At 37.6% G+C, this 26,912-nt stretch overlaps 1 protein-coding gene across 2 annotated transcripts in view; it reads right to left on the bottom strand.

Annotated features, from left to right (window-relative positions):
- The window catches only part of DCC (DCC netrin 1 receptor), a 1,134,523-nt gene that overhangs the window by 56,697 nt on the left and 1,050,914 nt on the right, over nucleotides 1–26,912 (bottom strand). For both annotated transcript variants that reach the window (XM_078435224.2, XM_078435225.2), the window contains exons 22-25: nucleotides 25,278–25,343; nucleotides 13,052–13,214; nucleotides 5,227–5,453; nucleotides 826–942 (exon numbers count right to left, since the gene is read on the bottom strand). In XM_078435224.2, the coding sequence (XP_078291350.1) occupies nucleotides 826–942; nucleotides 5,227–5,453; nucleotides 13,052–13,214; nucleotides 25,278–25,343 (573 nt within the window). The remainder of the gene's footprint in view (nucleotides 1–825; nucleotides 943–5,226; nucleotides 5,454–13,051; nucleotides 13,215–25,277; nucleotides 25,344–26,912) is intronic.

The raw sequence follows: 26,912 nt of genomic DNA, 5'->3' as shown, positions 1-26,912 counted from the left end.
GTTTGGAGGCTAATCAGGACAGGAAGCAGATGAGGGACAGTGGGAAGGTGTCAGAGTTAATGCACTGGAGGTCTTAGTGGGATTGAAGAATTGTTGGCAAGGGGGGAATAAAATAAGTGAGCAGGAAAGTAACAAATAGAAAAAGGGATGATAGAAACTGGAGATTATAAGGGTTACAATGATTGGTTTAGTGCATGACACGGACTTGATGAATTGAGGTGGGAAGGAGCCAGCATCATTGTAGGCACCATAAAGGGACCAACATTCTACTGTCATTGGATGAATTACCTACATGGAAATTATAATTACCAAGATTAATCACAGAGGTAACTAGAAGGGCAGCGATCCCCAGGTGTGCTAATATCTTCAGTAAATGTGGGAATATGACAGAAAACTTCAAAAATAAGAGGGTAGTAACTGGATATCTGTTAACACTTGCTTCAAGGGTGCTAGATTATTTAAAACTGGAAATGGGACCCATTAAAAAAGTAAAAAAAGAACAAACCCAACTATGAATGTGATCATTAGAATAAGATCAATAATAGTGACAGAAATTTCCATTCTTTTTATATGAATTCATATTTTTTTTTTACAATTCCTTAACACTGTAGCCATATGTTTTGCAATTGGATTATATACAAGAGAAACCACAATAGCAGTGTATGTTTGACTTCAAATTATAAATTAGGGTTTTAGTCATTCTTCATTTTGTCCAGATGCCCAGAAAATTCAGGGGAAACTCTAAATATTTTTGATAATTTGATATAGAAAAGATGAAAACAGAAAACCCTTCATTTCTTCATTGTGGTTCCAATCTTTACCCACCAGGATTGTTGGACTGAGCATCCATAGGAATCATAAGCTTGGCCCGAGGGGCTCGGCGGGCAGCCAGTGACCTTTCCAGAGTAGACATGGAACTCCCTGCTTCTTCAGTGTCTTGACCTACAAGAAAAACAATACTGAGAGATACACCTTTTTCAATGATGCAACACTTTGCATAATTTCCAGCCAGGCATGCCAATGCCTTTTTTATTTTATTGATATTTAAATAATAATACCTACTTTTTTGTTACCCAATCAATATACTCCCATTGCACAAACATTAATAAAATGTATCATAACCTCATTACTCAGAAAGAACTATTGTTTATATTTTGTTCCTTATCAGGTTTGCTTACGTGTTTATATGTGAAAGTGAGAAGGTATATATTAACGTATATATATATATATTTACTAAAGTTGCATTATACCATATATATCATTTTGTAAACTTCTCAGTAATATGAATGTCTTTCTCTGTCAAGTCAGTGTTATTTATTTATGTATTTAAAAATGCTCATGTTTCTAAGTTTATGAGCACCATCCATTTTATTTTATTTTATTTTATTTTATTTTATTTTATTTTATTAAGTACACTGTATGCCCAATGTGGGACTTGAATTCCTGACCCTGAGATCAAGAGTCACATGCCCTACTGACTGAGACAATCAGGTGCCCCGGTTTTATCATTCTTTAACAGTTCCATTAACATCCCATTGTATGAATTTACCATAATTTATGCAACTAGTACTTAGAACCCAAAGACATTACATCTTATTATAAAAACTCAGAAAATAAACTACATTTTTTAAAAGTAAGTCTAGGCATAGTTATATACATCTATTATAATGCCACAAAATGTCATTCTAAAGAGTCATTAAAAGTGGTAAGAATGGTTTGTGTAGATTTAAAATGTATATAAAAAATACATTTGAAAGGCACCTGGGTGGTTCAGTCGGTTGTGTCCAACTTCGGCTCAGGTCATGATCTCACAGTTCATGGGTTCTAGCCCCACGTGGGCTCTGTGCTGTCAGCCCAGAGCCTGAAGCCTGCTTCGGATTCTTTGTCTCCTCTCTCTCTGCCCCTCCCCTGCTCGCTCTCTGTCTCTGTCTCTCTTTCTCCAAAACAAATAAACATTTAAAAAAAAATACATGTTGAGAACAATAAAACTGAAGTTTTGAATAGTATGTGTATCATTTGTGTAATATACATATGAAAGCATATTATATATACATACACATTTGTATGTGTATAAATATATAAATGTAAATGTATCTGTATATTATATATGATATATGTTGTATGTGTGTGTGTGTGTGTATATATATATATATATATATATACATATATATATATATGTATATATATATATATTTGTATACAAAGGTTACACACAAAATTCTTAACATTGCCTTCCTTTCATGAAAGGGATAAGGAATTTGGGGATGGGGAAAGGCACTCATACTTTTTACTTCCTTTGGATATTATTTTCACAACTTTTTGTACTATTTTTTTTCTTTTAAAATTACATGCACATATTCTTTTTTCAAATTAAAATAGTAGTTAATAAAATTTAAAATACTGATGGGGGAAATTTCTATGCAGCCCAGATAATGGCAGCTGCCTAGATTTGTATCTGTCCACACATCCTCCAAAAATCTATACAGAACTATACAAGACAATAAAGCTACGCAAGATGTACCCTTTTGAAACGACTAAAGGAGAAAGAACAAACAAACTCTGGATTTCCTACAGGCACAAAAATAAATAATATTTTCCAGCAAAGCTATGACTCAAAGTTGAATATTTGAAAAAACTACCCAAAAGACAGAAGAGGGGAATAAGACTCCTAAGACTGACCTAAAATCATTCAGAAAAGTCTACCCCACGGAAAATGTTTTAAAAGTTTCCTAGTAGACCAGAGCACTTAAAAGTATACTATTTATTGACATGGAGTTTTGTTCTTTTAACCAGGAGAGTACAGAGAATGCTTACTATAATGGAAAATATAACCAGCAGGATTTTGAGTTCTACTTTCCTTTTACAATAGAGTTGGCAAGTAGGTCCTCAAATTAAAAACAAATAGGCACAAGAACCCTCTCATTCTAAAAAAAAAAAAAAAAAAAAAAACAAAAACAAAAGAAAAAAAACAAAAAAACAAAACAGCCATCACTTGAAGTTAAGCTTCTTCCAGGACTTATTAAATGATCAAAAGTAGTCTGGCTGTCCCCACTCCAAATGCCATTTTAGTATATAAATGAGAAAGGGAAAAATAAAGAAGGAGGAATCCTAGAAATAATTGGCAAAATCTTCTGCAGGCTGAGAAGCAATTCTGTCCCCTCCAGTGGGAGGCAGAGGTATGCTCTCCTAATGCCCCACTAGGAACCAAAGCTGCCAGAATAAACACCTGTAAAGTGTGGAGGTTCCTGCAAAAGAGATCTACCTTTCATTCACTCTCCAGATAGTAGTCTCTTCAGGCAGCTGGCTTGCTGGTCTACCCTGTGTATATTTAATCGGAAGAGGTTATTGAAGAGAGCAAGACTGAAAGAGTGACAGCAGTGGAGTATAAGCTCTCTCATCATTTGGCCTGGAAAAGAAGTAGGAGCTTCTTCTGGGTCAAGTGGGCACTTGAAAAGTTGCTCAAGCTTGAGTCTTCTTGCTGGATTTCACCCAAGTGCACCTGACCCACCTAAAACAGTGAGGGTGACAGAGCTGTTCTTGGTAGGAGTGGGGTAAGCCCTGACTTGATATCTCACATGGTGTAATGAGCCAGGGGAAGAATCCCACAGGATCTCATAAAGAATTCGTACTTGTGTTTCACAAGAGACCCAGAATTTGGATGTTGCATGAGGACAGTCCATGTGCTCACAAAGCAGCACAGCCCTTCAAACTGTCCTTTCTGCCCTCTCTCCTTGCCTCTCTCCTCATCTCCCTTCCCCATCCTCCTACAAAGCCAGGAAGAACAAATAAGTAGGAGGAATAAGTAAAGGTGTTTCTGAAACAGACTGTGCCCCCTCCTTCTGTCCCATCCCCACCTCTCCTCCAAGGTGCTGGAAGCTTTAAAGAACAAATTACAGCCCTAGTCCTCAGAGTCAAAAGTCTAGCTGGCCATAAGGAAAGGAGAACCTTTAATTTAGATTTCAGGTGGCAGTTTTGGACAGAACCTGAATGCAGTTTAACCAAATGAAAATGATGGGAAAGTTAAGGAATCTGCTTGATATATTCTTCAAGAGCTAGAAAAAGTATACTCAACAACTCATGGTTAAAAATCAGTAAGCGAATTCCTTGTTTAAACAATTCTAAGCTGAAAAAGTCTAGTAAGCCAGTTACATATTCCAATACCTAAAATATTTTAATTCAGTTTTAAAACAACGGCTACTCATTCTGCAAACACATGAGTAGACCAAGAGTTTTGTTTTATTTTGTTTTGTTTTTTTTTGATGAGAGTACTTGGTTTATTTTTCTGCTTTCCATAAGCAGTTCAAAAATATGATGACTAACAGAAAGTGAAATATCTTACAACCAATTTTTAGATTTTCTTAGTTATTCTAGACATGGATTGTTCTGTGCCTATTTATTAAACAGTAGGCTTTTTTCTTCTGATCACGTTGTATGTCAACATCGCCTGCAGACAGACTCCATCAAACTAGGCTAGTGATCATATAATGTGAATACACAGGGACAAAAGTTGATCTTTACAGTAACCAAGGCTGAAATAACAGGAGATGTTATGTTATTATCTTCACATGCCATGTGACCCTAGTGTGATTTTTTTAATGCAATGAATTGAGAGCAAATTTAATTTTTTAAAAACATTTTATTAGTTTTTGAGAGACAGAGAGCATGAACAAGGGGGGGCGCAGAGAGAGGGGGAAACACAGAATCTGAAGCAGGCTCCAGGCTTTGAGCTGTCAGCACAGAGCCCGACACAGGGCTGGAACTCACGAACTGTGAGATCATGACCTGAGCCAAAATCCGATGCTTAACTGACTGAGCCACCCAGGTGCCGTGAGAGCAAATTTAAAATCAACTTTCAATTATCCATAGACATAAGGAATGAAAAAAATGTACAAATACCTTCACATTTTGACAAAACTCTCATTCGAGATTTAACAAAAAGCAGTAAGTTCATTTGGCTTTCACATTTCAGTATTTCCCAAATGTACCACCTGTTACCTCTTAGAAGTTTTAAGTAACGTTGCAATTATAAAAGGCACGTAATTGGATGCTGGAAAAGAAACTAGTTAATCAACCAAATTTACATCAGATTATTTTAACTATTGGTAAATGACCCACAGATTGAAGGGAAAGATGTCTCCATCAAAGAGGAGACAAAGAGGAAACTTTTTGTAAATAAAGTTTCAGAATGGTGGGGGGTTGTCCTGATGCCTGAGATGAGAGATTTACCTGAATGAGAGGTGCTTTTGCTCCCCAGCTGGGTTTCTGACTGGCTGTGGCTGACTGGCGTGAGGTCTTGGCAACTTTGGATGGGGGAGTCCCTTCCCGTAGGGTCAGTACCTGATGGCTTCTCAATATTTTTCATCTCCATTTCTTCATGATGTATCCAAAGATCAGGGGGCCTGAGGTCCTTCTGGCTGCCCTTCCTTTTGCCAACACTGTGGGTGGCCCGTTTCCTATGGAAGAAAAATTAGAGAGCAAATGTGAATGCTTCTATTCAGTGGTCCTTCCTCTCTTTTCTCAGTCAATTCAAGTTAGAAGCAGAGAAGGATAGAAGAGGGCTCCCAGGAGGAAACCTGTGAAATCCAGGAATTGGCAGGCATGTCTTGGCTGCCTTTCCTCGTCTCCCCTGGAGATTCACCACATTATAGGAGCAGTGGTGCTGAATCCCCAAGGCCTCGGCTGCCTGCCAGAGAGTGCCTGACTCTAGCTTCACCAGCTACAAATTCCCCACAAGGTGACAATGGGTGAGATGGAGCCATATGCCAATCTTTGGAGCCAGTCATAAGATACTTCACTGCAACATCTGTTTAGGAGATAAATGAAGGAGTCGTGTTGAAAGGGCAAATGGAAATAAAAAGGCCAGAATTTGTGCCAGCCAAGACTGGGGTTTAGAAGAAAGTCTATAGCTCAGCTGTATAATTTAATGTGCTATTTGAAGACAAAAGGCCGAATGAGGACACTCTAAGGAGAATAAAAGCACTTTTGCCTTGGAGTTACTAAGTATCTGGATGAAAACACAGTAGGATCCATCCTTTGAAAAGAGAAGAATACAGTTCAGAAGTATGCTTCAATTATCTCCTATTTTCCTCAATAAGAATTTAGCAACCATAAATTCATTTTTCAGTGGTAGTCTGTTTTTGGGGCTAGTCAGATTCAAATGCTCCCCTTAGGCTAAGTAAAGTAGCATGATACTCGTGGTTAGTCATTCTCTATAGTAGGCATCAGTAAAGTATGGCCTGCAGACCAAATCTGCCCACTGCCTGATTTTGTAAATAAAGTTTTATTGGAATCCTACTGAACTCATTTATTTTCACACTGCAGTGTGTCGAGTGGTTGCAACAAAGAATGTATGACCCACATGTCTCACAAAACCTCAAACATTTACTATTTGTCCCTTTTCAGAAAGTTTTCAACCTCTGCTTTACAGTTCTAGTTTTTAAAATCTCTGCTTGTATCTTCTATTGGTAATAATGTCTCTTCTAAGACAGAATTCAGATGGTTTAAATCCAACATTTTATAGAGCCCCAGAGAGAAGTAACTCCCGCTCACTTCCTCCCTTGCAACAAATGGTTTATGAGGATAGCTGTTTTCATGGTTGCTAAATGACTCAAACAAACCACTTCAGTGAAAACTCTTTGTAACCTGTACAGGCCACTGAGAGCGGCTTCATTTTCCAATGCTGAAAATAACCTTTGCATTCGTCAATTAATACATGTTTAGTGATGTGACTTGCTGAATTTTAATATATTTTTATCTTTTTTGAAGTGTGCTGATAAGGACAGGAGACAAAGAATGCCAGACTTAATATTTATCAAGTAGTTTAGTACAGAAATAATGCAGTATTTTCTGTTCTAATATTTTCCCTACAGCTCCCGCATTTTGCTGATTTCTTGGCAACAGTCCCACACTGACTCTGACAATGGTCTGTAATAACCTTTAGATCATTTTCTTATATCTAAGATAATAACTCTCTGCTAACCATCCATTCTCTGAATTCATTTCCTTATACTTCACCTGCCCAAATGTACTAGTCCGCAAATGACACACAGCTCACTATGTAATCTACCCCTGGTCACTTCTTAGAACAATCTAATGTCATTTTCAGACTTGGAGATTTCACCCTGTTATCTTTCTAACAAATCAAAATGCTAAACCACTTTTTTTTTTTAAATTTTTTTTTTCAACGTTTTTTATTTATTTTTGGGACAGAGAGAGACAGAGCATGAACGGGGGAGGGGCAGAGAGAGAGGGAGACACAGAATCAGAAACAGGCTCCAGGCTCCGAGCCATCAGCCCAGAGCCTGACGCGGGGCTCGAACTCACGGACCGCGAGATCGTGACCTGGCTGAAGTCGGACGCTTAACCGACTGCGCCACCCAGGTGCCCCTGCTAAACCACTTTTTAATCCCAGTGTCTATCAGACTGAATACAGAGAAGTACCAGTTCCCAAATCCAGGATAAGATGGCCAATGTTTTCATAATAACTCAATATTTAAATAGGTATGGGAGGGAAATGTGTCAAATAATTTTTTAAACTAAAAATAAGTTATGAATTCTGGTTTACTCTTGCTTACACACATGCCTCATTCATTCATTCATTCATTCATTCATTCATTCATTCATTCTTCATTCACCAGCCCCTATAATCTCAGTACCAAGCATCCACAAACATAGTTTACTTAAAAAAAAAAAAAAATTCCAAATCTGACTGAGGTAGAGCTTTTTTGTACGGTGTGATTTATAGCCTCCGTCTGGGAAAAAATTATCATTCTTCATAAAATGCATACACATTTTTCTGATGGATTTTAGTTAGATTAAGGCCTTTTCTGAGAAGCTACTCATCCACTTAGCTGTCAGCCAAGAATCTAAAGACTCTAGGGGAGCCTGGGTGGCTTAGTCGGTTAAGCATCTGACTCTTGATTTTGGCTTAGCTGGCAATCTTGCAGTTGGTGAGTTCGAGCCCCAGGGTTGGCTCTGCACTGATGGCACTGAGCCTGCTTGCGATTCTCTGTCTCCCTCTCTCTCTGTCCCTCCCCTGCTTGTGATCTCTCTCTCTCCCCCCCACCTCTCTGTCAGAAAAACATAAAAAATAAACATTTAAAAAAAACTTTAAAAAAGAATCTAAAGATTAAATAAACTTTATTTCCTTTTTGTATATATTCTATGAAAGGCCATCTACTAACTACTTTTGTTTTCTATCATGTCTCTTATCAAGAAAGATCTTTGACCTTGGAAAGGCCTCCCTTCCCTGCGGGTGGTAGTAGCCCAGCCACCAGGTACAGCAGGTTTTGTAATAAAACTAACATCTGCTCATAACTGAACTGTCTGAGATTTGTCTTAAAACCTGCAGGAACAGTTGTCATCTCAGCCTTCTGTCCATCTGCTGGTTCTCTGATACAGGACCCACTGTGGTCCCCTCGATCCTCTGTCTCATCATTGGAATCTTCAAAATTTGTATGCAGATGAACCTGTGCAATGGGTCCTGAGGTGTGGTCCTTGGACCAGCAGCATCAGCATCACTTGGAAACCTGTTAGAAATGCACGTTCTCAAGCTCCACTGTAGTTCAGAAACTTGCAGATGGGGGGTGAGAGGGTGCAAGTGGGCAGGAGAGGGTGGGGCCCAGCAGTCTGTGATTTAACAGCTCTCAAGGGAAATCAGATGCACTTCAAGTTTGAGAAACACCACCTTAGTGAATTTTTTTTTTTTGTTTTTATTTTAAACCTAGTTTTTGCATTAGATATACAATATGTCACATGTTTGTCCCTCCCTACATGCACCCTTTCTCACAGGTACCAGTAATCTTCCAGTTTCCAAAAATAGCCATAGGATGCCAGGGTCTCTTCTCACCCCATGGGCTATTGAATAAAGGCAAAGCAAGCACTCTTTCAAGGCTCTCTGCTGTCTCTTTCTCATACTGGGGAGCAAAGTTTTCACAGCATAATCAAGTGTTAGTGTTTTTTGTTCTCTCTCTCCATCTCCCTCCCTCTCTCATTGTACTTTTGCCCAGAATGCCTTCACAATCCTGTTTACTTACAAACTACTGACTCTTGAAGATTTTCTTCAAGCCTCTCTTCTTCAGGAAGCCTTCCTGACCATGCTAGGTCAGTGTCATCTTAACATACCTAAAGCATTTCCCTTGTCTCTTTACCACTCACCTTGCATTGATGACCGTCTGTCTTACTGAGCTGGCCAGATGCTCCCAGTGTGTGTATTGATTTCCTCCCGTGAGACTACAGCAAATTCTGTTTCTTTCACTTATCCAACATCATCCGTTGTTTTGCAACATGTATTCATTTATTTATTCAGTGACCATTTACAGAATACTGAGTATGTGCCCCAAAAATGTGCTAAGTACTAGAAATGCAAAAGATAGGCGAGACATTGGGAGCTTGATAAATGAATGGGAAATGGCATGGCTACTCTGAACTTCTGCATTGTTGGAGTCATGAGCAGGCAATGGATCATGGCAGTTGGTAAAGCTGAAAAAGTGGAGGGACCAAATCACAGGAGGCCTTGCCTCCAACAGAAATATTTTTAATAGTATCAGGAAGTCAGTGGGGAATTGCAGGAAGATCTTTAGCTCAAGAGTTAACATGAATCAGATCTGTTATTTTCTGTAATGCAGATTACTAACTGAACACATAGTAATTACTTGAATTAAATAATAAGAATTTTTCATTATCGACTTGGAAGTATTTTTTTTGGCAAGATTCTCTGATTTTTTATTGGCTTCTGTGTTTCTTACTTTGCACGTAACCTAGTACTGTAAGAGAAGTTTGTTTCCTCAATCACTTTTAATCAGTATGCTTAGGATGTGAAAGGGTAAAAGCCAACATTGGTTTAGTATTTTAATGTAGTCAGACAAGCTGTTGATAATCTACCCAGGTAACTGCCTTTAAAATGTGATAACCATGCGTCCTGGATTTCCAGCGTATTCTCAATGTCAAATCTTTTGTCTTTAGTATCTACAGATACATTCTAACTTATCATAATCCATATTCTATGGCTTGGCCAGGAAAATGTCATTACTTTATTAAAAGGCACAAAGCCCCTCGCCTACTCCCCATTAATTTAAGCTTTCACAGACACATTTTTTCCATCTTAGGATATTCTACTATGATTTCACTAATTCAAAATGTGTAAGGGGAGTCCCTCTTCAAAGTAGTAAGCAATTTTAAATTAATAACCAAAAAGAAATACAAAATTATTTTTATTTCATATTAATTTGATGCCACATGTTACCATGTGATTCTACAACTTGATAGCATTCCATGGGGAGTTTCAGGGTTCTGAGGTAGAGAACATGACAGAATGTATTTATCACTGTTTCTCATTTGAGGAAACTGACATTCAGGGATTAGGTTTCATTAACCACCACTAATTTAATTCAAGAAGTGGGGAATCAGAACTAGAACTTGGGTTCTACCTTCTGTTATTTTATATCGTAAAAACAAAACGTTACCAACTAGAATGTGAATCAATCAGATAACTACCTCATTATTAAATATATATGTGTATACAAAAAACCGTACAATAAAATATATGGACATTAACTTGAATGATGTACTGCGAACAGTGCACATAAATATGCTTCAAATCCGTTGGATGCAATTCAAGAGCCCCAATAAAACACAAAGACAATTTACAGTCTCCAGCACCAACAGGTAAAGAGATATTGAAGCAGCCCATGAATGTGTTTCCTATTTCACTTTATTAATTACATGAAACTCTCATTTTTCTGAGGGTTCTGTAAGGGACATTACTCCTGTTTTAGATTGGAATTGATTTTGCTTTCATCTGCATCATTTAATTTGTTCAAAAAGTCTCAGTGATGGTGGTATCAGGAGGAAGGATCCTCAGTAAAATCAAGAAAAGAAAAGTTAAATTAAAACTCAGGAATATCTTGAAGGAGAAATTTTTCTTTTTCACATTTTCTCTGTTAATATATACAAACAGAGAGGCCAGGATGAAAGGCAATGGGTCTGTTACAGAAGAAAGATAGATGAGGAAAAACTGTGAAAATATGCCAAGTAAATATTAAGAGATTTTGAGTGAAGGCTGAGGAAAAACCAAAGTGGCAGTAGGACAGAAGCTATAAATTCACCTTCTTTGGTTTTCAGTCATTCATGGAGTGATTTATTCTTTCATTCATCTCCTAATTTAAAAATGAGTTCTATCGAGGGCTCAGCCTCTACTCTTTCTAAATAAAACCTTCAAGCTCTTAAGAAGTGCTTAGCATGGGATTTAAGACAATTTAAGAGTTTCTAAAAATAGCATGAAATGCCACTTTTGCACATGGAGAAGACTGGCATTTTCTCTGTGAGGAAACAAAATATGTCCAAGAATCCAATTCATCAGGTCCATATAATCCGCCAACATTCTTCTCAAAAGGATGAAAATGAAAAAACCAAAACACCCCACTACAGGTGGTTCCGATGATTAAACTTAGTTTAGTGAACACATTCATGTTTTTCAAGCCATCATGAAATAGGCCAAGCTTGGTTTTGGTGCCTTCCCCACTTCCCTTCACGTGAATATTTCTCAGCTCTACTTCAGCGGCCTGTCACATAGATGTCTTCCCATTCTATGTCTCTGCACAGCCCCATTCCTGGGATTATTCCACCAAGAGACTGTCGAATGCCTCACCCCATTACAGTTCTTTTTTCTCCAGAGCCTCACTAAATGTCCAGCACACTGGAAGTTCTGTGTAATTATGATTTCCTAGAATGCTCACACATGAGAGTAAGTTAAGCTCAGTCTGCCTGGCTTCTTGTTTAAGCACAATGGATTAGCACATCAGCTGTCACTAACTCGAAGATAGCCCAATTTCACACATGCGGCCAAATATAAAATTTGTCCTGCCATATAAATAAATTAAATACAAAGACTGCATCTACACTCATATGTCACTTTCTTTAGCTTGTACATCTTCCTGTATCCTATTTCTAAATACCTCATTTCAAAAGGTTGGAAGATACAATACAGATCAACAAATGGGTCATAGGATTTTTAAAAAGAGAAACTAAGGTATTAGCAAGGGAAGAGAAACAATGATTTGTTAGAGAATCTTCCTTTGACACTGTGTGTAGCATATAGTTGTCAAATCAGCCACCTATAGGCCCAATGCCTCAGGCTTTCAGAGCCGGCACTATGCCTGAGGCCAAAGGGAAAAAAAAATCAAGGGAAGATCTTATCAGAGCCAATTCAGTGAGAGAGTACAGCTGAAAGGGACATATCAGGCTGGATTTGAAAAGTGCTAGACAGGCAGAGAATAACCAGGAGATTATTGCTGATTCCCACAACTTCTGACACAAGGTTAATATGCTAGTTATGGATGTTGCTAGAAGGGGATAAACTGAATTAAAACCATCTTTCCATTCTAAACTTTGACTTTGATGTATTATCCTCTGCATGGACTATAACCTAGAATTGCATAATATGGAAAAATTTTTTAAATCCCTCAAAACGTTGAATTTCTGAGAATCAACCACAGCCGGGAAATCCGAACATTGTGAATTTCTAGGATCTCTCTTCTATCCTAAGTACTGTCTCCAAACTAAATACTCCACTGTATTATAACTACATTGAGTTTGGTAGTCATTCGTGCAACAAGCATTGGTTAAATGCCTACAGGCCTCCTTGCCAGAATTGATAAATACTTTCAAAGGAACACACATCTCCAACATTTTACACATAATTGCAGACAGGGCCATGAATTGGGACATGGTGAAGTCCATTTTCTAAATGTTGCTAAAGGAACATGTGCCCTCCTCTGAAAGGAAGGATCTGGCCCAGAGAAGTCAAGTCAAGCAGAAATGCCACGTGGGTCTCCAGGTGGATTCTATTATTAAGTCTGCAAGCCTAGCCCTCACTCACTCAAGTTATGGGCCTGAAATGAACCAAAGGCAAGGTTTTGCTCAGGTCAGAGGCTAAGGAATATGTGGTAAATTATGAAAAAGAACACCAGAAGAGATTTCTCAAAAATATAACTCAAGAAGGTGATAGGTCAAACCGTGACCTCTCTCCTCTCAGGAACCAGCCGTTACCTACTTTCTCTGCTGGGCTGAAGAGCGCCGGGTGCAAATCACAGCCACGATCACTACCACCAGCACTGTGATGACGCCAACGGTGACCACAATGATTACAAGCAGGTTGCTGTTCTTTTGAGGAGTGACACTGCCATGTGGGGGGTGCATCTGGCCAATGGGTGGCTCTGGGAAAAGACAGGCAAATGGAGATCAGATTTAGGGGTTGTGACAGCTCCGCGTTTATCAAGCTGTTAAGGATGTGAATGTTCCTATTGTTCTGGGCATTCTTGAAGCTGGGGAAAAAAGCAATGAAAAATGAGAGGAAAGATCTATGTTACCTCCCCAAGAAGAAAATTAAATATATGTCCACACAAAATCCTATACGGAAACATTCATAGCAACATTATTTAGAATAGCCCAAAGTGGAAGCAACCCAAATGCCCATTAACTGAATGATGGATAAACAAAATGTGGGGCTTCCATACAGTGGAATATTACCCAGCCATAAAAGGGAATGAGGAACTGATACATGCTATGGCATGCATATGCCTTAAAAGTGTTACTCTAAGTGAAAGAAGCCAGACACAAAAGGTTAATATTGTACGATTCCACTTATACAAAATATCCAGAATAGACAAATCTGTAGAGACAGAATGTAGATTAGTGTTTGCCAGTGGATGGGAGGAGTGAATGGGGAAGGACAGCGAATGGGTACAGGGTCTCCCTTGGGGATGGTGAAAATGTTCTGGAATTAGACAGTGGTGCTGGTGGCACAACCTTGTGGATGTAACTAAAAACCACTGACATCGTACACCTTCAGAGGGTGAATCTGTAGCACGTGAATTATTTCTCTCTCTCTCTCTTTTTTTTTAAAGAATTAACCTGTCATATTGAGTAGAAAGTGGGGACAGGAGGAAGGCTACTTTGTACTACGAATATTCCAGGGTTATGAGAACCACAGGAGGCTATGCTTTATGAGAAAACACTATTTATTTGAGGGTGTGAAAGACAAACTATTTGACTCTAATCACTTACAGTTTATTTCCATTTTTTAAGGAAGCTATCTATAAAGTTTTAATTTTACATTTAATTTTCAACCTATTAAAAGTGCATGAATCCCACTTAAAAGCTGTCACTTGGTTCAAAAGAGTGTCATAAAATCCTGATATGAATGTTCTCTTGTCTTGCAGTAGTACCTCATGGTAGACAATATTTAGGTGAAAATAACAGACAAGACATTTTTTGTTATAATTTGCTTAGGTAAACAAGAATGGCTAATGACACCTTAAATTGCTTTCTTTAAATATTCAGTAATCAATTAGAAATATTATGTCCTATGTTATGTTATTCATTAGAAGTAACAACGTTTTAAACGGTAAACAGTAGCTTGTTTTATTTATAAATTAATTTAAAGGGGTGCCTGGGTGGCTCAGTCGGTTAAGTATCTGACTTTGGGTCTGGTTGTGATCTCACCGTTCATGAGTTTGAGCCCCACATCAGGCTCTCTGCTGTCAGCACAGAGCCAGGTTGGGATGCTCTGCACCACCACCCCCACCCCCTGGCCCCTGCCCCAACCCCCTCTCTCTCCCACTCTCTCTCAAAAATAAACAATTAAAAAAAAGAAGGGTGCCTGGGTGGCTCAGTTGGTTAAGTTGTCTGACTTCAGCTCAGGTCATGATCTCACCGTTCATGAATTTGAGTCCTGCATTGGGCTCTCTGCTGTCAGCGCAGGGCCCAGTTTGGATCCTTTGTCCCCCTTTCTCTGTCCCTCCCCACCTCATTCGTTCTCTCCTTCTCTCTCTCTCTAAAATATAAACATTTAAAATATACACATATAGGGGCGCCTGGGTGGTTCAGTCGGTTAAGTGTCCATCCGACTTCAGCTCAGGTCATGATCTCACAGTCCGTAGGTTCGAGCCCCAAGTCAAGTTCTGTGCTGACAGCTTGGAGCCTGGAGCCTGCAGCCTGCTTCAGATTCTGTGTCTCCCTCTCTCTGCCCCCTCCCCGCTTGTGCTCTCTCTCTCTCTCTCTCTCTGTCTCTCTCAAAAATAAATAAAAACATTTAAAATATATACTTAAAAATTAATGTAAAAAGTCACAGAAAGCACTGATTTTGGATATTTTCCTAGACCTAAGTTTGAATGTGCTTCTTTAACAAGCTATGTTAGCTTTTTATACCTCCTGAGTGAAGTATTTAGGCCTTTTACACCCTCAGTGACTTTGTCTGCAAAATGGAAATAAGAATACTTATTTTTACAGGTATTGTCAGAATTAGAGAAAATACATACAAAATGACCATCTCAGCACCTGACAGGGAATAAATCAAAATCAAAACCAAAACACTATCTTTTGACAAGTTATCTAAGAATCATTGTTTTTTTGAAACAATTATTGCTAATTCATTGTTATTGGAAAAATATTAAGCACTTCGGATATAACTTGAATCTCAGGGGAGGAACTCATCAAAAGTGTTTAAATAGCACTTTCTGTTAAACATTCTCTTATAAGTGAAAGAAATAAGATATCCTTGAAGTAATTTTTACATTTACTACAAAGGAATGAGGCAAGTAATAAAAGGTCAGAACTTTCTGTATCATAGTTTTACTTACAATTTAAAAAGTCATTTTACAGTAGTATCTCAATATGCCCTTTCTGTGCTTAATAAATTAATTGATTGGAATAAATTAACCTTTTATGTGAGAACTTACAGTGAAGACAGTTGGAGATATCGTGGATTTTTATTAGCATGACTTCAATTTAACAGTTCACCATTTCTGACAAACTTAGTTTCAGTCATACAGAGCAGTACACCTAATGAACATTTTTAAAACCTTGTAAACTAGAATTTTTCAAATTTCTACTCATTTCTTTTTCCTCCCCACCCAGAAAGGCATCGTGTTTCAAGTCTGAAAGTAATGACTCTGGACTTTGCTGAACATGAATGAGATTATATCGATGCCATTTGCCTTAGAGAGTTAGGAATCATGAGGACTCCCATTATAAATCTTTGATACCAGGCCTTTACGCCTTCCTCATAAAAGTTCCCATCAGTTTGAAAGTTGATATTCAAGGTCTTTCATTAATTTCCCAATCTCAATTCAAAGGCTGAACAATCAGAATATTTGACATCAATGGGCAGTTAAGAAAGTCAAGTGGAATGGAATCTTTTGATGTCGCTGACCCTCATTATCTGCAGTAATTTGTTCTGTAGAGTTGCTGTAAACACTGAATTAAGGAATACTAAGTATTGCTGCTGGAGGCAATGCAGTGTTAGGTTCCTGGGAGCCTCTGGTTACAACATTTTTATCAATCAATATATAACCTTGTTTTATGTGTGTTTCTTTTTAAACACACTTTATTTAATACATAATGTTCATTCATTGACATTGAACTCACAGTCAACAACATCATAACTCATGCTTGAGTGAAGCTTAATTAACACACACATTTTCTCCATAAGCTACAGCATACAGCCTTTTGCGTGTAGGAACAGTAAACAGCACTTCAGCACTACATTGAAGGCCACTTTAAACCCTGAAACCACCACTAAAAAATGCACAAAAATGTAAAAAAAAATGGCACTACATACACTGTAGAAAGGACGCTTGTTTACACTGTGAGAGCTGAAACAATAAGGCAGAGGGTCATCTTGTTTATTTCAGCTGAGTTCGTGAGCACTGGGCTACTCAAACTTTTGGCTGCTCTGCGCATGTCCACAATGACCATAAAAGCACTACAGGTATTGATTTTGGTGGTTAAAAATAAATTCTAGCAGTAAGTGAATTCACAATAACAATCTGCAAATAATGACAATCAACCATATATTTGAACACATCAAAAGACTGTTCCAAATTAGGAAAAATGTTAGAGCTCATCAATCTAGATCACTACAGATAAAAGTTCTGGAAGACAGCCTGACTCCAGAAGAGGCAAGATGACATTTACTATCTTTTGGGCTTCAGAGGGGAAACTTCATGATGTAATTCAGAGATTTGCAAATATCCTTCTGGACACTGTGATTATTTCATGAGATAATGGATGCAACACACTGGCCACAGGCCCTGACACAGGGTTGGCTCTCAATAGACATTATGAAGCGCTTCAATATTCATTCTATGCGATCTTTCCAACTTAAAGAAAAATATAGTGTCCTGATACATCTGTTCCTGTTGTTACTACAATAGCTTGGGTATCCAGTGTCTTGGTAATCAAAGACTTAGATGTGTTTCATTAAAATTGGTGAGAAGAGAATTAAGTTTTGAAAAGTCACATGGGCATTCCATCCACTTTTTATTTTCATAACATTTGATTGCCATAAAATGTTTCAACCTTTTTATACTACATTTAATAAAAATAAATATATACTTCATAATCTTATGGGCCTAAAGTCTCAAGTAATAATTGGAAAATTGGTTTCATGAAATAATAATGTCTTTAATTTTTAGAGTATTTGGGAGAGAACAGATCCAATGATTGCTTGGGACTAAGCTTCTTTCCTACATTTGCAGTCTTCCCTGATAACAATTTTGTTATTATAACACTTTGAGCTCAACATATGTCTCAATAATTTTACAGGTCTTTGAATTTGAACAGAAATTCCTATGGCATTGAATATTTCAAAGCATCTCCCCCTGAAATAAAGTGCTATATAGTCAACCAGCTGGAAGAAACTTTACAGATAATCTAGCCCAATGTTCCCTAAAATGAAATATTAATCAGCATTATGGGGTTGGGAGGAAGTTCCTTGGTCAATTAAGTTGGAAAACATATTTCCTTTCTCAAATCTCAGAATTTTGAACATGCTAATGTGAACTGTGAATTGCTAGGAGAGATAGGGCAGGCACAGTAAAGAATATACCCAATTATTCTAGAAAAATGTACTGAAGATCCAGTTAGGTGCTGGGGATATGATGCTGTGATCCGAACATGGATGGACCTTGAGGGCATTATGCTAATGAAATAAGTCAGATATAGAAAGACAAATCTACATGATATCACTTGTATGTGGAATCTGAAAAAGCTGAACTCATAGAAACAGACAGTACTAGAATGGTGGCTACCAAGACTGGGGGTTGGGGGAAATGGGGAGATGTTGGTCAAAAGGTATAAATTTCCAGTTATCAGATGAACAAATTCTGGGGTGACAATGTACATCATGGTGATTATGGTTAATAATACTGTACTATATACTTGAAAGTTGCATGGATTATAAATCTTAAATTTTCTCATTACAAAAAAATAAATGGTAATTATGTGATGTGATGGGGATGTCAGCTAACACTATGGTGGTGATTGTTTTACAGTCTATAAGTTAGCAAATTAACACATTGTACACCTTAAATTTATACAGTGTTATATGTCTATTATACCTCAGTAAAGCTGGAGAGGGGGATGGTGATGGGCAGAGAAAATTCATGAAAGGATTCAAGCAGCCTAAAAGAAAACTATAAGAGGTATATACATACAGTTGTGATGTAGCCTTCAGCCTGCCCAACTAGTTAGAACAGAGGAAAAAATCAATATATATTAAATGGCCTATCTTTTCCATTCCTAAAACATGTACCTTGTCTGGGTCATTTCTCACCTGGGATCAACCCATAGCTCTTACAAGGAAGAATGAAAACTCCATTTCTGAGCTATTTTTCTGGAAGAACAGAGAGGGAGCAATAGCCAGGCTATCGAACCACTAAAACGTATTTATAGGGCCATGCTTATATTGTTTCATAATAATTTGTATGTCATTGTCTTATATATTGTGTGGTCTGAGAACAGTTTCCAAATTAGAATTGGAAACTACTGGGGAGGCGCCCGAGTAGGAGGATCCTAGGCTTGCCTCCTCCCAAGAACACAACTAGGTAAGTATCAAATTAGAATATTGTGATCGCTCCCCCCTCACACCCCTCAAAGAGGCATGATTGTTGACTTCATGGAGGTTACAACTTACTGGAAAAGATGTATGAAACAGATCATGAAACAAACATAAAATTAAAACTATAATTGGTATTTTTAAAAAGTAGAGTTCAAAAGAAAGATGCAATATGAGAACATAACAGTCCTTGGAGGAGAAGAGAGGTCATGAAAGGCCTCATTACAGAAGTAACATGGAGGCAGAATCATGGAGGATCCTAGGAGTTAGCTCCTCTTTCTTTACAAAGGAACTGAGAGAAGATCATATGTCTGGAACATTGGGAGCAAAAGGGAAATGGCACAAAATGAGGTTGGAAAGAGAAACAAGACCCAGTTCATTCAAGAGCCCTGTAGGTCACATTCAGTTATTTTCAGTACAATCACAGACCATTTAAGGGCTTTCAGGAAGGAAGATGTTGCTGGTGGAAGCAGAGAGACCAGCTAAGAAGATGTTAACAGTCTCCAGGTGAGAAGGAGTGATAACTTCAACTGAAATGGTGGCCATGGCAGTCAAGCAAAGTAGACAGGTGCAAAACACAATCTGAGAATGAATAATCAAAAGCAGATTGCATATGGAGGAGGAAAAAAGGAAGCATCGGGCAGGTTTAGACTTAAGTGATTGTCCTATGTCTGAGATGAGGGAGAGGGTGAAAGACCAAGAAAGGAAAAACAAAAGCTCAGTCTTGACTATCTCAGGGTTGAGATCTTATGATAAATTATAAAGAGGCAGCTAGAAGGTCTGGGTTAGAAATATAAATTTCGGAGCTGGCACACAGATGGGAGTGGACAAGGTCACCGAATCAAGAGTATAGAGTTAGTGGAGATGCTTTCTCAAGACTAACACCTCTAGTATTCAGGTAAAAGGGGAGAACCAGGCAAAAGAGAAGTGAGTGGCCAAAGTTCCCAATACTTATGTGACCATGGACCATTTTTTCTCAGAGCTTCTCATGGGACCCATTTACCTTGGAACAACCTTTGGGGAATTGGTGATCTAGATCAGTGGTTTTTAACTGAGGAGATTTTGCTCCCTAAGGGGAAATTTGGCAAAGTGTAGAGGTATTTTTGGTTCTTAAAACATGGTAGAGGGGAAATACCCTTGGCATGTAGTGCGTAAAAGCCAGGGATGCATAGGAGAAGCCCCACAACAAAAAATTATCCAGTCTCAAATAACAATAGCTCTGAGGTAGAGGAATCCTGATCTAGCTTAACATTTTCTATGTTCAGATGAAAAACTAAGATCCCAAGAGTTTAAGTGACTTGATTCACACAGTTCTAATCCTTGGCAAAGTCGTATTAGAACCTGGGGGTTGGTATTAGTCTGGGATCTTTAAAATCATTTGTGATAGATAATGGTTGGACGGCAGGTAGGCAGAGCCCCTTATAGACTAAAACTTGAGACCCTGGACCACTCCAATTACCTTTCTATGAATGATGTAAAGTTTTATTTCTGGACCTTTCCTTTGGCATTAAGGTGTCTGTTGAGTGCTTACAATAGCTCACCAACCTCAGAATGATCATTTCATGCAAATATGGAAGAGCTTTTATGTCTATTTTATTTATATTAGTTAAAATATTACTGCATTCTGAAAATAATAAAACAAAAGTTTTTAAGAGTAAGGGTCAAATCATGATCTTTTCTCCCAAACACACAGTGTAAGGCATATTTTACAGAACACCTAATATGATTCTGAATATCTAAAAATTAATGATATTGATTTTTAGAAATATTTCACCAAAGCATCAACCTATCAAAGTTAATTTGGGTTTTAAAGGTTGAGATCAATACAACCACATATTTGTAGGGATTATAGATCTCTTAACCAAAATTACTAATTTTATAAATTACACACAGATCCATCAACAAAAAAAAATTGCTGATTTATCTTTCCCAATGAGAACAGCAAGATTGAAGTGATTTTCAGTGTTGTATTCATACAAATATAAACTACAAAATCACATTTTCAGAAGTTGAAGATTTTCCTGCTTTGAGAATGTGGACCACAAAATTGAATACACCATAAAAGTAAAATACTGCCATATCAGTACCTATTAGCTTTGATTCTACCTGTCATAAGAAAATAATTTAGGAAGCCTCTTCAGTTTCCTCAATTTAATTAAGGGCTTACAACTACAAGAGTAAACATGAACTATAGCTTTGTTTTTATTTGAATTCCAAGAGTGCATTTTTAAAGAGTGGCATGCTGTAAGAGAAAGTAAGTGACTAGTGAGGTCTAAATTTATTTGCAACTAGCTTGAGGATCCCGACAATAAGCCATTATTCTATTATAATTCTTTGAAGGATGAATACAGGAAGTGTAGGGAGAGATAGGAAAACTCTAATTCAGTCATTCTAAGAGGAGATATATGAAAATTTCCTGGTGTATGAGGTTTAAAAGCTCAGATTTTAAAATGTTTTTGTTGACTCAGCCTAGGTTGGGTGGGTTTGGAGTTTTATCAGTCAAGGTTTTTCATTTGTACATTGGATTGGAAATCATAACCCTTCTTAAGGCATAATAAGACATTAGCAGAACTTTAATTAGAAAGGTAGGGTTTTTCAGATGCCTTTGCTGATTTGCTCGTAATAACCTAAGCTAAAGTCAAATTACATATTTACCATCATTTATCAGTTAGAAAAATAGAATGGGAAACAGATTTGAGTTTGCTCTCCACCATCCATGTCTCTTAGAGGTTATCAATTCAATCAAGTAGCCTGTAATAATTTGTGATTCCAGTAAAGATTCTAGAAATGATTCAGGTGCTTTGTTCATCCCATTCATTTAACATGAAACACCTAAAACATCATTATGTGTTGCAGAAAATTGAGAAGGGGTGATGGGCAATGATCTATCTAAGCTGGTTCAAAGTCACTGGCTATTGTTCCTCTATTTTATCTTCATGACTTTCTCTAGTGAGATAATGTATATCAGACTAAATTTAATTGCAATTATTTTTCTGACTAGGAATCTTAAATGGCAAAAAAAAAAAAAGAATACAATAACATGCATTCCCATCAATTACTATAATTCTCTTCATCTGAGATCTGACTCCTGTGAAAAGTTCTTGTTGACTTAACCTGTTAGCATCGAATTTGGTGGTCTGGGGTTTCTTTTCAGAAATCTCACTTTATTTTGAAGGGCAAATTCAAATAGTCAATACCAAACTTTCAAACTTGATCCAAAATTAGGACTGCTATATTGGCTCAATCAAATTTCAGTTATTTGTAGTCACTTGAGATGCATACATACTTTGAAATGGAAATTTCTTGCAATAGTTTCCTTTATCTCATATATATAGGTGATTAGAAACGATTCAAATTTTCTGGCCTCCTGTATTTTTACTTGCTAAACTTGAAAATTCTATTCAAACTTAGAGTTCTTTAGGACATGTCGTTTAAGAGAATGCCTAGTTTTATGCTTGTGGCTTACACTGGCTCCACCCTTAACATGCACGACCACTGCTTATTAGAGGGTAGAAACAGTGAAGGGACAATTGTTCCTTCTCAATTAACTGTTCTGGCTCTTTCTTAATTTCTTGGCACTCTGTCTCTTCAAAAAACACCATCCTGTGCCAGTATAGATAGTCAGCCCTTAGCTGCGGATGAATTCCATTTTGAAACTCTCTGTAGAAACCATATCTGAAAATCAGCTCTGCAGGATCACTCTAAAACGGGGATCCTGCTAATTCTTGGCGTGGACTCTAAACCTAGAACCCATCTCAGGGCAAAAAACACTACAGTGTTATCTCCCCACACGATTTCAATGATGACCTTCTTTTACCCTCCCTCATATCCCTGGGATTTGCCTCACTCTCTTTCATCTTCCTGAAGTGTATTCCTCTGCCTTATCCACCTGGGCAATTCCCCCTCTTCATTTGTTGTTCCTGTGGAGGTCTAGTTTTCAATCTGTGTGCCTCGTATAGCAAGCACCCTGCACACAGTGATGGCTTAGGGGCATTTCTAACTGATTCCTTGAGTGCATGAAGTGTGTTTGGCATATTGTTGACCCTTGACATAAAATCTGAAGCAAAAGAATGAGTTGATGAAACTTGCACAGCTTTGGGAAGGGAACCATCATTATCTAAACCTATTGAAGGAACATGCCCTTTGCCTGTTTTCAGTCCCAACACATCCCTCCTCTCAACTTTCTGTTGTGAGCTTCCTAAAGTGTCCCTTGTGTGTCTGAGAGCCTGGAAACTATCAGATCCAGACACCAGCTATAGAAGGTGTCTAATTTTCAAATACCTATAGGAGATAATAATGTTACTGGATGTGGGTAGAGGATGTGTGTACAAGACAATAGGAGGTGGTGAGGACTGTAGCAACCTGGAGAGAGCATTCTGGGTATAACCTTAGACAGGTATGATTGGAATATATTTAGGAAGCTTAAATGTAAGAATTTATACTTATCTGGTTAAGTAAACTGCATTAATAGCAGAAGAGGGTATGCCTGGTAATTAGAAAAGAAGTCAACAGGTAAATATATGTTCCTGAATCCAATACTGGACAGAGGAGGGGAGGCTGAGCCTTTAAATGGAGCATCTGGTCTACTGCACATACATATATGTCCTCGTTGAGAAAATAGATGCATTAGGTTATCATTACCTATAATAGGAAATAATCACTTAGCTGAACCCCTTATTTCAATTTCTCACTCAGTAAGCAACTTTTAGATTGCAATTTGGCTTCCCATATGGATTTTTATTTTTATTAAAAAATTTTTTTTAATTTTTATTTATTCTTGAGAGAGAGACAGAGCATGAGTGGGGGAGGGGCAGCGAGTGAGGGAGATACAGAATCCGAAGCAGGCTCCAGGCTCTGAGCCATCAGCACAGAGCACGATGTGGGGCTCAAACTCACAAGCTGTGAGATCATGACCTGAGCCAAAGTTGGAAGCTTAACCGACGAAACCACCCAGGTGTCCCAACCCATACGGATTTTTAAATAGAAGACCATTCAAATGAATATTTATCTATTCAGAAATCAAATTTCTCACGAAAACCTGCTAAAATTGTTGCATAAACATATTGTGTTATTTTCATAAAATAAAATACTAGGAGTATTTGTAAACACACAGATGAATCTTAAAAACAAAATTAAAGATGAATGCAAGATGCAACAAGATACGTATCCTATGATGCCATTTTTATAAAGTGATAAACATGTATAGTAATATTATAATGTTTAGGAATATATATCTATATAGTAAAAACCCTATTTGGGAGAGTGGTTACATCAATGGGGAATGGAGGAAATGGTGGAGAAGCATGTGATGAGGCAGAGATATATAACAGATTTCAATTATATGTTGAATATTTTATATTTTAACCTTGCTGATGAGTACACAAGTTTTCATATTTGTGTTTTAACTATATGAACTATATATCTAGCAAACCAAACGAAACAACAGCAACTGAACAAATGTTTAAAAACCTATGAAAGGAACTTATCATATATACATCAGTCCCTTAGAAGTTTGGCTTGTATTAATCCATTCTCCCAAAGTTTCTATTTCAGCAAAACTGAGGACAAGATCTTAGAAGACAGCTCCAACACTAACACCAACTGCTTCTTCTGTGCAGTGCTAGATATTATTTCTGGCCGACCCCAAAGGATATGAATGGTCCATCAGGATGAGCAGAAATAAACGTTTAATCCTTAGAGTGTGAAGAAAAATTAGCAATAAGTTGCTAAAGGATTCTGAAGAGTAAATTCTCTAAGCAAAAATTCTTAGTGACTTCAGTTTAGGAAACTAAGTGGGTTTCAGTTCAATCTCCCTTAGAGATCACCTTTCTCTAATAATATTAAATTTTTGGAGACATTTTATTCCTTTATTTTTTTAATGTGAGAGAGAGAGAGAGTGGGAGAGGGACAGAGGGGAGGGGACAGAGGATCTGAAGCAGGCTCTGTGCTGACACAGTGAGCCTGATGTGGGGTTCGAACTCGCAACTCGTGAGATCATGACCTGAGCTGAAGTCTCAACCGACTGAGCCACCCAGGAGCCCCTGGAAACCTTTGAAATACATATAACACTTTAAAATGTAGGTATTATATTAGTAACAACTCTGAATCATTTATAAAATTTTCCATGCTTGAACTTTTCAACTGACTATTTTGTGCACTCAACTCTCATTGGCATTATCTCCTGGTAGAATGTACTGCAGGTTTGCTAATAACTTCATATTTGTTTTTTTTTATATATAATTTAATACTTCTATTACCCCACTAAAATCCTAGGTCTGGGATTCTTAACACTTTCAGTAAGTAAAAATATTGCCTCAGACACTCTAGAATTAACCATTTAATTAATATAACTAATCCAATAGAATCTAATTGATAGACTTACCATTGAGAGTGCTTCTATCAATCAAATTAGTATCAACTGGCCAATAACCTCCATCTCCATGACGACCTATTTGTTGGGAAAACATATCAGCATGTTAGTGGATATACACCATGAAAGCATAATGAAACAGACAAAAATAATAAATATTTTAAAACACACACACAATTGAACAAGGCATTTTGGCTACTTCAAAGAAAGTCTGAGACTATTAATACCATTATGTTTTGTGAAAAAATGTTATTTTCTATGTGTCAAAAAATCTGTCATGAAAATAGACTCTTTTTTACAAAAAGCTAAATTCAATTCCTCTTTGAAAAGTTGTCCCCACTTTTTTTTTCTTCCAATCTCCTTATAAAAGTGTCCCCAGAAGGTACAGCAGTGGTTTGAGTCCCAGTGTAACATCTCAGAATAGAAAGGGTGCCAGCCATGGCTCCTAGAGAGGCAGACGCCCACCTCTTTCATGCTGCAAGAGGTCCATCCATCTGACACGACTTTGTGGCAAATTATCATTATTACCCTACAAGGGGACTGCACATTTTGTCTTATAACTGGGTTTTGAGCAGTCCTTGTGGTATGTGCAAAATAGGTGCCTGGGAATGAGAGATACAGAGTCAAGAATGGGGTTATGGCACAGCTCACATACCTGTTCTGAATTTTTCTTAAAAACACAGCAGGGAAGAAAGAAGGCTTCTTTAACACCACATTATTGGAAGCACTGCTTTCCAGTAGGTGTGCAACAGTTGTAAAAGCAGTATTGAAGAGAATTGAGCCAGAAATAACCAGAATTGTGCTATAATTGAAATTTAATTAATGATATTTCACCACAGGTGATACCTTTTTCTACTGGTACATTTGTGGAACTGTAATTAGTTTTTTCAGATTTTGAATTCTAGAATGTCTATTAAGTAGAAAATTTATAAGAACACATTTGGGAGTTGAATTTATATGCAAACACATAGAAGAATACAGCTAATATTCCATTTCTTCACTTCAGAGTTATTTCTGTGAGCAGTTAGAATCAGTGGATGACGTAGAGGAAGCCACCTGAGGCACCCGGCTACAATAACATAGGATGTTTTCTCACATTGCTTAGATTTTATTTTTCTTCTTTTAAGTCCTGCTCTTGTGACATTCTTTGGCATCCCAGACACTCCTCTTGCTAAAGCTTTCTCAAGATCCCATCATTTTATTTGCAAAACAGTTGTGAGCAACAAACCCAAATCTTGTTAACAGACTATACGTTCAGAATTTTAAAAATTCCTTTCATATCAAGTCCGAGCTGAAGTTAGGATATCAAGCTTCCAACAAGCAGTGCATAAATTAATCCAATCACACCATAATCTGTTTTCAGCATCAATTGGTAAATTTCAAATCTGCTGGCCAGTGACTGTGGTCTCCCGTAAGTGTAGGCAGGAGAGAAGCAAATGAAATAAGCAGCCATTGGGAACATTTTGGTGGGCTGACTAAAATGTGCACAAGCCTTTTCCCAAACACCTTCCTTGTGTGACTCTGATACATTTGGGTTTCAATAAGCAGAGGATAAACTTTGCCCACGGGACACGGTAAGATCAATGTTGGAAGAAATGAAGCGAGACAGAAGTTCTGTATGAATATTAAGGTAGCTTTTCTCACATC

Source organism: Panthera onca, chromosome D3 (assembly GCF_046562875.1).
Source record: "Panthera onca isolate mPanOnc1 chromosome D3, mPanOnc1 haplotype 2, whole genome shotgun sequence".
NCBI lineage: Eukaryota > Metazoa > Chordata > Mammalia > Carnivora > Felidae > Panthera > Panthera onca.
This window is presented reverse-complemented; position numbering and strand designations above follow the sequence as displayed.